Here is a 12,464-nt window from a genome sequence, read left to right on the forward strand (position 1 = left end):
CCCCCTCCCCCTCCTCCTCCTCCTCCTTCCTTTTTTTAATATTGCCAAGTCTATAAATACGTAACTGTGCATGCTGGTCTCAAAGATAATCCAAAGGCACACATATTTTAAGTCTTGAGATTCTCAAGGGTCTTGGAAAAGGGAATTTAAATTGTACCAAAGAACAAGATAAGGCAAGCATAGCTTTTAATACCTGAATATTAGTAACAAACAGTCTCTTCCTAAAAATCCTGTACTCTTAAAGAACATGTAGAACACCGAGCTAGTTTTGAACAGAACCATATTTTTTTTTCGTTCATTAATAAAGGGGAAATTACACTAATATGAAGAGGTCCTTTGTTTAGTACTGAAAAGCCTAAGCAGTGGGAAGCTACAAAGACCCATAAGGTGGGAACTAACATCCCTTATGATTCAATATGTCTAAGTTCCTATGTGTAGACAGCATAGTGTAATTTAAGCATGGCTGAAATGAAGGACAGTTAGTATTATGATCTAGTAGCTTGTTTGTATACTGCAACATATTGGAAAATACAGGATGGTTCCTATAGGCAAACTTCTGACATTGAGGTCTTCTGGCAGTGGCTGCTCCTCCATTGGCATTACCATGCTACCAGAAACACATCAAATAGGCACATTGAGTGGTGTTAAGGAAATAAGTTAAGAGGAATCTACACTTGCCTCTTTGATGAGGTTCATAAATCTGGGTCCTAGGCGCCATGGCTTATGTCGATGGCACTGCAGGGAACTGACGGTCAGCTGAGAGGCACGGTGGGAGGCAATGGCTACCATGTACACAGCATCGTACATCAGAGCTGCTTCAGTCTATGGAGAAAAACAAGCACCATGCCATCAGTTCAGTTTTCATTAGTTCCTCTACCCATGTTCCCAACATTCCTTCCTTGATGTTTATCTGATCTTAAAGACCTTCTGTTCTTCAGCAAAACAGTGTTTAATCACCAACAGCTATTATTTTACAAAAGAAAACTTGATACTCCAGAGGTAGGTTGGAATCCTACATTTGTTTTTGAGTTCTTAAAAACAAAGCAAAATAAAAACTCAGACTACAAACGATTGTATTCCAGAAATACAATGTTTAGTGTTTAGGTCAACTACCTTGAGATCAAATTTATTAAGACTCATCCTTTCAATAATAGTATTGTTGCTCAGCAACTTCCCCCTTCCTTCTTTCCTTCTTTTGTTCTTTCTTCTGTCTTGTTTCGTATTTTATAGAGAACAAATTCTTGCTAGTAGAGCCAATAGGTTCTTTCATTATTAACGATGCTCCTGTTGTTGCTTACATTGGCCAGACTTGAGGCAGGAAGTTAGAGTCATGATATGAAGGTCAATGACAAGCTCATGAAGGCTCTCTGAGGTACAGGCTCATGGGCCAGAATAAGCCAGCACTTGCCTCCTTGAGTTACCAGGAAAAGAGGTTGAAGTTAGTTACCGCTCTTTGGGAATAGTGATCTTTTGCTTCTTTCCCTCATGAAATTCTTCTCACTTTGTAAATTTTATATAATACTCGTAGCATTTTGTCAAGTATACTGCCCTGCGGTTTTGGGGGATAAAAATCTCATAATACCCTCATATTTTACTGGAGGGCTTTCTTTGCAACTTCAAATATATTAGCTCATTTGAAATTCTCAGTAATTCTCCAAAGTAAGCAGAACCCATAGATAAAGCTACTTATTATGTGTCAAGCTGACCTCAGGCAACATATTGATTTATGGAGGCATGTATGGATATCGCTGGAAAATTGACAGAGTTACACCTAGAATCCAGGTTCTAGCAAAAAAAAATGTATGTCTGCAATTAGTTGACTCTTTCACCATTTGAGGTTAATTATGTCAGGATGGAGCTGGGAAGAGAGCAAAGTGATAAATGCTACATTTCTATCTCATCAGCTTTGAGGCAAAAAAAAAACCCTTTATTTTGAACCCATATTATTCTGTACATTCTCAGTCATTGAAATGTCAATTGATTTCTAAGACTTGTCACTTAATTAAAGACAAATTGGGTGACTTCAAAGCAGAAACTGTAAGTACAGTCTATGCTACAGAAACATAGTTTAATCAACAGTCACAGCATGAGTTATTATTGATTCATACCTTAAAACAAACACACTTTTATATGAACTATACAATACCTTGATAGAAATATTTTCACTTATGTTCTTGACACAGAAAGGTGAGGTTGATAACGTGGTGATGGTTGGTTGAGCTTTCACAATTTATTTTGATTGACTCAGGATTGATATAATCCATTTTATCAATGACTGAGCCGAGTCTTGTGAACATTAGCTGGTACACATCTACTCTGCTAATCTCTTACAAGGACAGAGGCTAGGCCCCTGCTTGCCTCATGGTTTTCACCATTCTGCTATCCATATTTGATTTAAACTGGAGAAAGTGAATTATTGACAGGTTGACTTTATAAAATGGAATCTGCAGTAAGAGTGGACATTTCCTAAGCACTAGCTACACATCTGTCCCTGTTCAGAATCCTTGGGAAACAAGAACCCTTTTCATCCCTTTTCTTCTTCGTGGAAAGAAAATTAAGATATTAAATGGTGTCTATAAACTAATAGAGAGAAAGCCAACACTTGAATCCTTAAAGTTGGTGGTACAATCTGTGACCTCATCCTGTCCAATGATTTAATGATACAATAGTAGCTTGATAAAGGCTAAAAAAATATTGACAATGTGTTACATGTCAGTACTGCAAACATATCATTTATGCATGATATGTCCTTGTGAAACATATAAAATTAGCTTATCTATTCTTTGAGATTTTCATTAAACATGCAATGTATTTTGATTATATATATACTTCTTTTAATTCCTATAGATTCATCCAGACCTTCTCATCTCCTTGTCCCAATCTCATAAGTGTTTTATTTCTTTTTTATAATCCACTGTGTCTAGTTACTGATGTTCATATGCTCATGGGTATAGGGCACAGACTGTCTATACTAGGCCAGACCCTGAAGGAAACGGACTTTCTCCCACTAGTTTCCATGAAGTGTCAGTAGCTCCTCAGATAATGGTGGACCTCATAAACCCATTTGTGGTGGGCAACAACTGGCTTGACCTTGTATAAGTATTATTCAGGGGCTACAGTTACTGTGAATTCATGTATACAATCACCCATTGTACTGGCTGGTTTTGTGGGTCAACTTAACAGAAGCTGGAGTTATCAGAGAGAAAGGAACCTCCCTTGAGGAAATGTCTCCATGAGATCCAGCTGTACGGCATTTTCTCAGTTAGTGATCAAGGGGGAAAGGCCCATTGTGGGTGGTGCCATCCCTGGGCTGATAGCCTTAGTTTCTATAAGAAAGCAAGCTGAGCAAGCCAGGGGAAGCAAGTCAGTAAGCAGCACCCCTCCATGACCTCTGCATCAGCTCCTGCCTCCAAGTTCCTGTCCTGTGTGAGTTCCAGTCCTGACTTCCTTTGGTGATGAACAGCAGTGCGGAAGTATAAGCCGAATAAACCCTTTCTTCCCCAACTTGCTTCTTGGTCATGATGTTTTGGCAGGAATATAAGCCCCGACTAAGACACGCATTCCTATGCAGAAGACACTATTTCACTTTAGTCTTCCCTTACTGCTGATTCTTATAATGTATCTTGACAACCTGGGTAAAGGAGAATTTCTCAATGCTCCCAAGAAAATCTTTTCACCACAACATAAGCATACAGAAAGCTGGCCTCCCATAAGAAATTCATAATGTTTTCGCTATTGGAACAATTTTCAGTAAAGGGTTAACTCAGTAACTCAGTGGATTTGGGGGTGTTCAAGTCCTGTACATTTCAAAAGGAAGTACTGGTTCATGCCTGGTATGTGAGACAATATCTTTGATTATATTTTCTGGAGTCTAGGGCCGTGCAACACTTATTCTAAAAATATGAATGTGATAAATGTTGTCTTTTGTTGTTCTGCAGTGCTGGGCTATGCTGTATCAATTTGAGGTGTGGAAGGACTGGAGACCAAGGTCAATTACGTGGGTGCTCTGTGCTTATGGAGTTCACTTCTCAGAATACTCCTGGACACTAATGCTTGTGTGGGTTTCCTGGTTGGCAACACTTCACAGGAACATAATCATTGCTGTGAGTTATACATTTTCTGGAATGTGCCAATGGTATATAACACCTTTAAAAGCCCAGGCCTGTATGGGCTCTGCCTTGTGTGAAGTTTTCCTTTGTTGATTTGTCTTTCTATTCATTTTTCCCTATAATAATTGGTCACTGTAAAGATAGCATCTTATTTGAGTTCAGTGTTCTTTGTGCAAATAACAAAGCATCAGGACACGGTGGTAACTGCCAACACAAACCAATGAGATGCTCCATCACCCTAGAGACAAGGACAATTGGCATACTGTGTCACTGATTGGGAGGCTGGGAAGAAAACTTGTTTTTGGAGAGCAAATGGGCAAGAGGCATATGTTTCTAATTACGCTCTGCATTTGGAGAGGATCGTCGGTAAGGGTAGGATTGTTGAAATTGTCCATGGGAACTGTGGTGACGGTGCAAACCTGGGGGAGGATGCTGCTCCTAGGGATCCTCAAGTGCTGGAGAGAGCACTGCTCACTTGCACTGGCACTGAGCTGGCAGCAGGTAGAATGCTCTGCTGGTGAGTGGAATCTGGAGATGGATTTAAGAAGGTGGCAAAAAGACCAGCTCGAGCAGTCTAAACATTCTGTTGGTAGGGAAGAAATTCCAGTAGGTTCACTGAAGGCTTGACAGTGGTGGCTATAACTTGAGTTTCAATGAATAATTGTTTTCTTTAAATAGAGACCAGGAGAAATAAAGGAAAGAGTAGATCAATTAAATTCCATGAAAAATGTCTTTAGTTATACTAGGTCAAAAAATGTCAGGTAAGGATTCACCTTGAGCAACTGGCATAATTAAGAATGTGTTTCATGAATAAATAAGAACATCAATAAATAATACAATAATTCTGCTCTAGCTTCTCAAGGAACAAACTTTTTGATGTGTTAATTAACACTTCAGTTGATACAACACTCTTTATAATCTCATAGTGTTTTTTTTTTTTTTTAATAAGTGGTTCAGAATAAGGGTTGGCTGCATCTTTGCATGTCAGATCTTTGTTCATTTATTGATTAAAACCATCCAGTGTTATCAAGTAAAATGATTCCTGTACCATAGAAGTATTGTTATGTTATCTAATATGTTTAGTGAATGACACTGTGTTGGTATTATACAGATTTACAGACCATCAAATGGACTTAGAAAGGCCTAAACTCTGATTTCCATTATCAAGGAAAATGTTGCCTTTTCTAATAATCCAGTTGGTTATCTTTTATGTTAGGAGTCTTTGGTGAAGACTCGGGGTTGCTATGTCTTTCCTGTGGACCATAGTTACAGAACTGCTAGATGTAGGAAGGCAGGCTGAAGCTCCTGACGTTGCCTTACACTATGAGTACTTTGTGAGTTGGGAAGGAGAATGGCAGACCTGGCTCTGTGGTTTCTGTCTTCTTGTCATTACTGGGTGTTTGAATGGTTAACTGTGCTCCAAAGCCTCAGGTATTTGGTCCACAGTTGGTGGCAGTGTTTGGAGAGGGAGTATATCCTTGCTGGAGGAAGTAGAACTCTGGAGAAAAGAATTCATAGTCTTGTTCCACATCCAGCCCACTCATTGCTTGGTGTTTGGTAGTTAAAGTTGTGCTCTCTCATCATCCTGCCCCAGTAGTCTGCTGTCATTCCACCCCCCCCCACTATCATTGACTATCCCTCTAAAACTATAAGCACAGATAAACTCTTTCCTCCTTCAGTTGCCTTGGTTACATTCATTTATCATAGCAACAGAAATAACTAACATATATCATCAGAGTCTACAATCACGAAAAGAACTAGTTTGAATATGGGCCATTTCCCCTCCCCCAAATGCGCCTATAGTGCTGGGGAAATTGTAAAAGTAAAAAGAAACAATGTGCATTTTACACAAGCCATTCTAGACTTCGGTAAGCTAATTAACACTCCAGTTGAAAAATATACTTAAAAACAATCTTCGGATGGTTTTTGATAGTACATTCCACTGTTTTGACCTATGCTAGGCAAGTTTTGTTAACTCAATTCCTAAAGTAGTTTTTTTTTTAATTAAATCTGTTTTTAAGTCTAGATTCAACTAAGATGAACTCAGAGATGACTGACTTCTCTATTTTCAGATATAGATGTGTTATGGCATGTATGATGATATTCTTTGAGGATGTTTTAGTGTAGAAAATTCAAAGAAAAGACTTAAAAAATTATAAAAATGTAGGTAAGTCAAAACACATTTTCCCCATTATATTCTTTTCTAATTCTTATATGCTCACATCTATAATCTATAAATGTGTGTGGCACATGTAAGACAATGCCTATAGTGGAATCAGGCACTGGGTCTGGGAGAACATCAGGATGATATACATGAGTTCAGAGAATACAATTCTATTATTCCAATGGATTTGTTTATAATCACCTACTGTTTTAGCTGCTTTTCTCTTGAAAAGTCAATTTATTTGCAATCCAGGTTACAGTCCATTATCTTGAGGAAGTCAAGGCAATAACAACAAGGATCACATCCACAAAATCAAGAGCAGAGAGAATAAATGTGTGGCTCATTGCCTTCTTTGTTGCTTACTCAGGTACCTTTTTATTTTTCTTTGGCAGGGTATCTCTGCATAGAGAATGGTGCTGCCCATAGTGGGCTGGGTTTTCCTAAATCAATAAACAGTAAAGAAAATTCCCTATGTACATGCCACAAACCAACTTGAGCTAATAATTCCCTTGTAAGTTCCTCTTCCTAGGTGACTCTGGGTTGTGTCATGTTAAACTAATCAGTGCACGTACTATAGTAATGTCATTAATAGTGGTAGTTTATAAAATAAAAATTTATTTATTACTTGCGAAATACTTTCCTCTTCATTAATAAGGCATGCTTCTTGCTTGTAAGAACTTTGGCTTTTCGGAGAAATATTTCAGGGCTATATTGACTATTCTTCATTTAAACATCTGTTTTGGTAGAATCTTAATTAAATTTGTTTTCTGCATAAATTATTTTACTAAATGCATTTTTATTATTGTACCTTGCCTTTTCTAATGCTTGGGATAGAGCATATTACAGAAAGAGAAGGCATCTCTGTCTAAATGTTTGTATTCTTATAGAGAAAGATACTAATCTAACAAGCCAAAATATAACACAAGAGGATACACAGGTTAGACAGAAATTTGAAACAGGTAAGGATGAAGAGAATAGCTGAGATAGCTAACATACTAGAACTCAGTGCACAGAAGGCCTTGATAATGAAGAGATAGTTAAGTAGCCTAGATAGTAGTAGATGCAGGAGGTTAGGGCCACAAGTACTTTGCATTGAAGAATAAGTAAACATGTAGGCTCTAATACACATTGCAAGTGGTTTTTATCTTTGGGATAGCAAAGAAGATATTTAAATTGAGGCAGGTTAAAATTAGAGACTATATAGCATTGGAGCTGGAATTTGGGACATGGTATGCCCTTCCTGACCTCAATTGGTTCACTGAACATCCTTGTACATATCCCTTTATCTCCCCACGACTTAGTCTCTAAATGAGCGGCATGCAGGTAAAGCAGAAGGAGAGAAGTTCCATGTGGATTCTTTGGATAAATGTTGGTTGAAATTAGGCCTCCCAGATTTAACTCTGAAAACTATCTTCAAAATCTGCATGGCTCTTTTGCCCACCTTGAGTAGGTTTCGTGTTTTACCACGATTGCTTGCTCAAATGGCATGTCCTGGCATAGTTATTGCTTGCTCAAGTGGCATGTCCTGGCATAGTTATTGTACCCACTTTTACAGCATCCTGAAGTCTAGGATCTCTCTGGCTATTCTCTAATAGTTTTTATTCAAAGCACTGTTTCAGATCACCTAAGGCTCATTTATTCCACCACACTCTTCTTCATCATCACCCAGACTCACTGTGTGTTTTAAGTGTTGTTTCAGGCTTGCATAACAGCATACAAAATTTAACAAAGCATTTTCAAGAGAAAAGCAACTAGAATAGTAGGTGATTATAAACAATTCCATTGTAATAATAGAATTGTATTCTCTGAACTCGTGTATGTTCTCCCAGACTCAGTGCCTGACTCCACTATAGGCATTGTCTTACATGTGCCACACACATTTATAGATTATAGATGTGAGCATATAAGAATTAGAAAATAATATAATGGGGAAAATGTGTTTTGATTTACCTACATTTTTATTTTTTAAATCTTTTCTTAGAATTTTTTAGACTAAAACGTCCTCAAAGAATATTATCATACATGTCGTCTTCTGGTATTATAGTTCCTTACTTTTCTTTTCATCAAAAAAATTCTCCGTGTGTGTTTCTCTCTTTGTCTCTCTGTCTTTCTCTGTCATTGTCTGTCTCCGTCTCTGTCTCTCTCTCTCTCTCTCTGAGTATGTATGTATAGTACACATATAGAGGAAGGAGGATGACCAACCACCCATGTTTGTTCTTACTCTCTACCCTGCTTGAGAAACTTCTTCTTTTTGTTTTTTTTTGCTGCTGTAAACTCCAGGATAGCTAGCCCAGGAGCCTCTGAGAATTCTACTGCTTTCTGCTCCCAATTTACTATAGGAGATCTCAGATTATAGATGCATGCTACTGCCCCTGGCTTAATGTAAATTCTTGGGATTCAGACTAGGTTCCTCACACATATATGCAGAAGATTACCACTAAGTTATCTCCTAATTATCATCATCATCATCATCATCATCATCACCATCATTAATATAAGCAAGTCTGAAACCTCTCAGTCAGGATGGGTATGTTTAGACGGACTTTGTTTCTACCAGCTCTCAGCTTTTACCATTCTTTCTTCTCATTGGGGGAGCCATTAGCTCTGGAGACTGGCAAGACCAGGGAGCAGTGTTATTTTGTGCCAGCAAAAACATTCCGTGAAAACTTCACAGCTATATTTTCCATGTTCCATGGTTTTCATCAATCTATATAAATTATTCTATTAGTTCCATAAATGGGAATACACGGATCCTTTTGGTTTTGGTGAATTGAGCCATTCTTATGAAAGATAATCAGTGTTTGGCATGAACCTGTGAACTGTGGGAAAGCAGCTTCCAGCTCGTCCTGCCTATTGCTGCACACTGGGCACAAGTAAGACATTGGAGAGCTAGGTCATCCCGTGCTAGAAACCTTGCTGGAACAAGGGAAGGACAGTCACTTTCCAGTCCTGAAGTCTATCTAGGACTTCTCTGGCTATTCTCTACTAATTTTTATTCAAAACACTGTTTCAAATCACCTAAGGCTCATTTGTTCCACCACACTCTCCTTCATCATCACCCAGACTCACTGTGCGTTTTAAGTGTTGTTTCAGGCTTGCAAAAACAGTCAGGGGCTCTGAACATGGACCCATCCCGAAACACTTAATTCACGCATTTATTTCCTTCATTTGTTCTTCACGGGAAAAAAGAGAAAGGAAGTTCGAAGTTCATTTTTCAGTGAGATGATACCTCTCAGTTGTCAGGAAATTGCATCTTAAAAGCAAGAGTGCTTCTCCGGATGATGGGAACAGAGGGTGAAATATTACACCAATTTAAAATGCTATTACCTGCTCTCATTCCCAATATCTTTCCCCTTAGTAGTACTGTTCTTACATAGGAAGCAAGGTGGGTTTTTAAAAAAATACTATTATTCCTTTCTATTTTCTTCATCCCCCAGGGAGCCTCATTAGAGAAGTACAGTGAGGGTTTGATACCTTTGACAGTGTGAGACAAACGATGCTGCCTCGAAGCTAATCCCTTCGTGAGGCAGTGTGCAAGTGTCTGTTTCAGCGACTACCTCTGACTTGAGAAGAGACAGATGTGGCACCTGTGTCACGAGTGACATATTGCTGGATTGAAGCTCCGTTGGCACCTGCAGAAGGGTGTCCATCTGCAGCTGAGATGGTAAGCATGTGGCCCCCACTTGCAGCTGGGATGGTAAGCATGTGGCCCCATAGGCCATGCGAAGGTCTGGTACTTGTCTACACCTGCTTCTGCAGGTCTGGGTGATTCTTAGGACTAGAATGTTTCTAACTCCTCTGCATTCCTCCTGGAAACACGCTCCTGTGGGTGAGCATTCTCTGCTTACTTTTCTTTTGGTCCAGCTTCGTTTTAAAAATTGCACAATGATGATAGCAAATTAAATGTTTTTAACAAGTGCAATTAGAATGATAAAGATTACAGCTTTTGATAAGAGCCATACACCCATTTGCAAAATAGATAATAAGCCTCTTTTATCTCTTTTTATCTCATTCTCTCTCAAGGTATATGTTATAATACCACTTACAAGATTAAAGGCATAGAGGCTTACTTCACTTCTATAGAGTAAAGCAGGATCGTGAGATTTCATTAAAATTATTCAACCGTCTCTTACAATCTTTCTGCCCACATTGCCATCCTCCTCCAGGTAGAGAGGAAGGCAGAGGGAGTCTGGTGGAGGAGGAGGCAGACAGTGTCTGGAATTTGATCAAAAAATATTGCATACTTACATGAAATTCTCAAACAATAAATAAAACCATATTTGAGGAGTCAAACTACTCACTGTCATCATGCCGTCCAGGAGACCAGTCTCAGGTCTGGGTGGGGCCTGCAATCTCTCCATGGACCACTTCTCAATGATGGATGACACGTGAGGGTTGTCAATATTCAGCAACCGAAATCCAGTCATATTGACACCACTGTACCGGTAGAGTTCCAGATCCAAAGCAAACAAGTCCTGTGCAATGTTATAAAAAGAAAAGTAGAAATTAATTAGTGAGATTGGTGTTCTTGATATAAAAAAGAATCCAACAATTACAGAAGCAATAAAAAGGTGAAAACACAAACAAGAGAGTTATCATGTCCTGCCTATGAAAGAACGTCAAATTCGGATAAATGAAGAAGAGGAATTTACCAACAAGTCATCTAGTTCTGGACCTGGGAAATGATTTTGAAAGTTAAGAATTCTCTCCCTAGGATACAGTCTTTGAGGAGTTGGGTGAGATCTTCCTGTCTCTTTGCCTCTGTGCTTTTTCATTTTACAGCTGATGAAAAGTATGCACTGGGGAGAAGGCCACAAAGAAAGGCCCAGGCAATGGCAGCAACGCAGACCCCCTCAGCACAGCTGCAGCTTCAGGCTGCTCTGGGCCATGCTGCTGAGGAGAAATGTGGAAATTGCATATGCATGTGAAGAAAGGAGACTTCTAGGAGGGAAAAGTGGCATCCTGTGGCTCCCTGATGACAACTCCTATTCCTTTCAAAAAAGAGTATAAAGAATAGTCACTGGATAAGGGCTCAGAATAAGGGCCTTTTAAAGGAGATTATATTGGACCCCGTGGTTGTGGGATGTGGAAACTTACAGAAGACTCATTTCCTTTCTGACAGTGTCTCAGACAACCTGCCTAACCCACCCCAGTGTTTCCTGGATTGGATGGAGCTGAATGTAAGCCAGGGAGTTATCAGTGGATACATATTTAAAGCAGAATGATCATTTCAGTTTTTATATATAAAGAGCTTAGCATAAAATCATGCCACTAAAAATATTCCCTTTTCAAGAGAAAACAAACTAGTCAGAATAACACTTAACACAATAAAAGCTCTTAAAGACATTGTCTAGTAATGAAACTGCTTTCTGAAACAGTCTGACATGGTCCAGCTATGGGGAGAATAGGAGTTACTGAAGGCAGTGGCCACTGATTCCTTCCTGATTTTCATTTGCAGAAGATGTGACATGCTCTTCTGAAGATGTCTTCTAGTTGTTGACCATTCCCGAGATAACTGTGGACTGGGCAGTAGAGTTGTAATAGAACATCCCAGCACTGACAGCTCTGGATCAAGAATGCTATACTGTCTTTTAAGATAGATTTGCTCCTTTTATTATTGTTTGTTTGTTTGTTTGTTTTTTTTGTTTTTTGTTTTCCCCAGACATGGTTTCTCTGGGTAGCCCTGGCTGTCCTGGAACTCACTCTGTAGACCAGGCTGGCCTTGAACTCAGAAATCTGCCTGCCTCTGCCCCCCAAGTGCTGGGATTAAAGGCGTGTGCCACCACCGCCGGGCTTATTATTTTTAAATTCAACTAAGTGTCTGTGTCTGTGTTGGGTATGTGCAACTGAACGAAGGTGTATGTGGAGTCTAGAAGAGGACATTTGATCTCTGGCAATCGAGTTCAAGCAGTTGTGAGTCCCCCACCTCCCAGTGTGGGTGCTGGGAACCAAACCCTTGAGTCTTCTGCAAGAACAGTCTGTGCTCTTAACCCCCGAGCCTTCTCTCTAGCCCTATACCGATTTTTTTTTAATTTTTAATATTTTTTATTACGTATTTTCCTCAATTACATTTCCAATGTGTCTTAGTTAGGGTTTTACTGCTGTGAACAGACACNATGACCAAGGCAAGTCTTATAAAAAACAATATTTAATTGGGGCTGGCTTACAGGTTCAGAGGTTCAGTCCATTAT

General features: G+C 39.2%; 1 protein-coding gene across 1 annotated transcript in view; it reads right to left on the minus strand.

Annotated features, from left to right (window-relative positions):
- Grik1 (glutamate ionotropic receptor kainate type subunit 1) overlaps window positions 1-12,464 on the minus strand; it is a 386,955-nt gene that overhangs the window by 100,606 nt on the left and 273,885 nt on the right. Inside the window, exons 5-6 of the mRNA XM_029470320.1 lie at window positions 10,575-10,748; window positions 679-822 (exon numbers count right to left, since the gene is read on the minus strand). Of these exons, the coding sequence (XP_029326180.1) occupies window positions 679-822; window positions 10,575-10,748 (318 nt within the window). The remainder of the gene's footprint in view (window positions 1-678; window positions 823-10,574; window positions 10,749-12,464) is intronic.

Source organism: Mus caroli, chromosome 16 (genome assembly GCF_900094665.2).
Source record: "Mus caroli chromosome 16, CAROLI_EIJ_v1.1, whole genome shotgun sequence".
In the NCBI taxonomy this organism is placed as follows: Eukaryota; Metazoa; Chordata; class Mammalia; order Rodentia; family Muridae; genus Mus; species Mus caroli.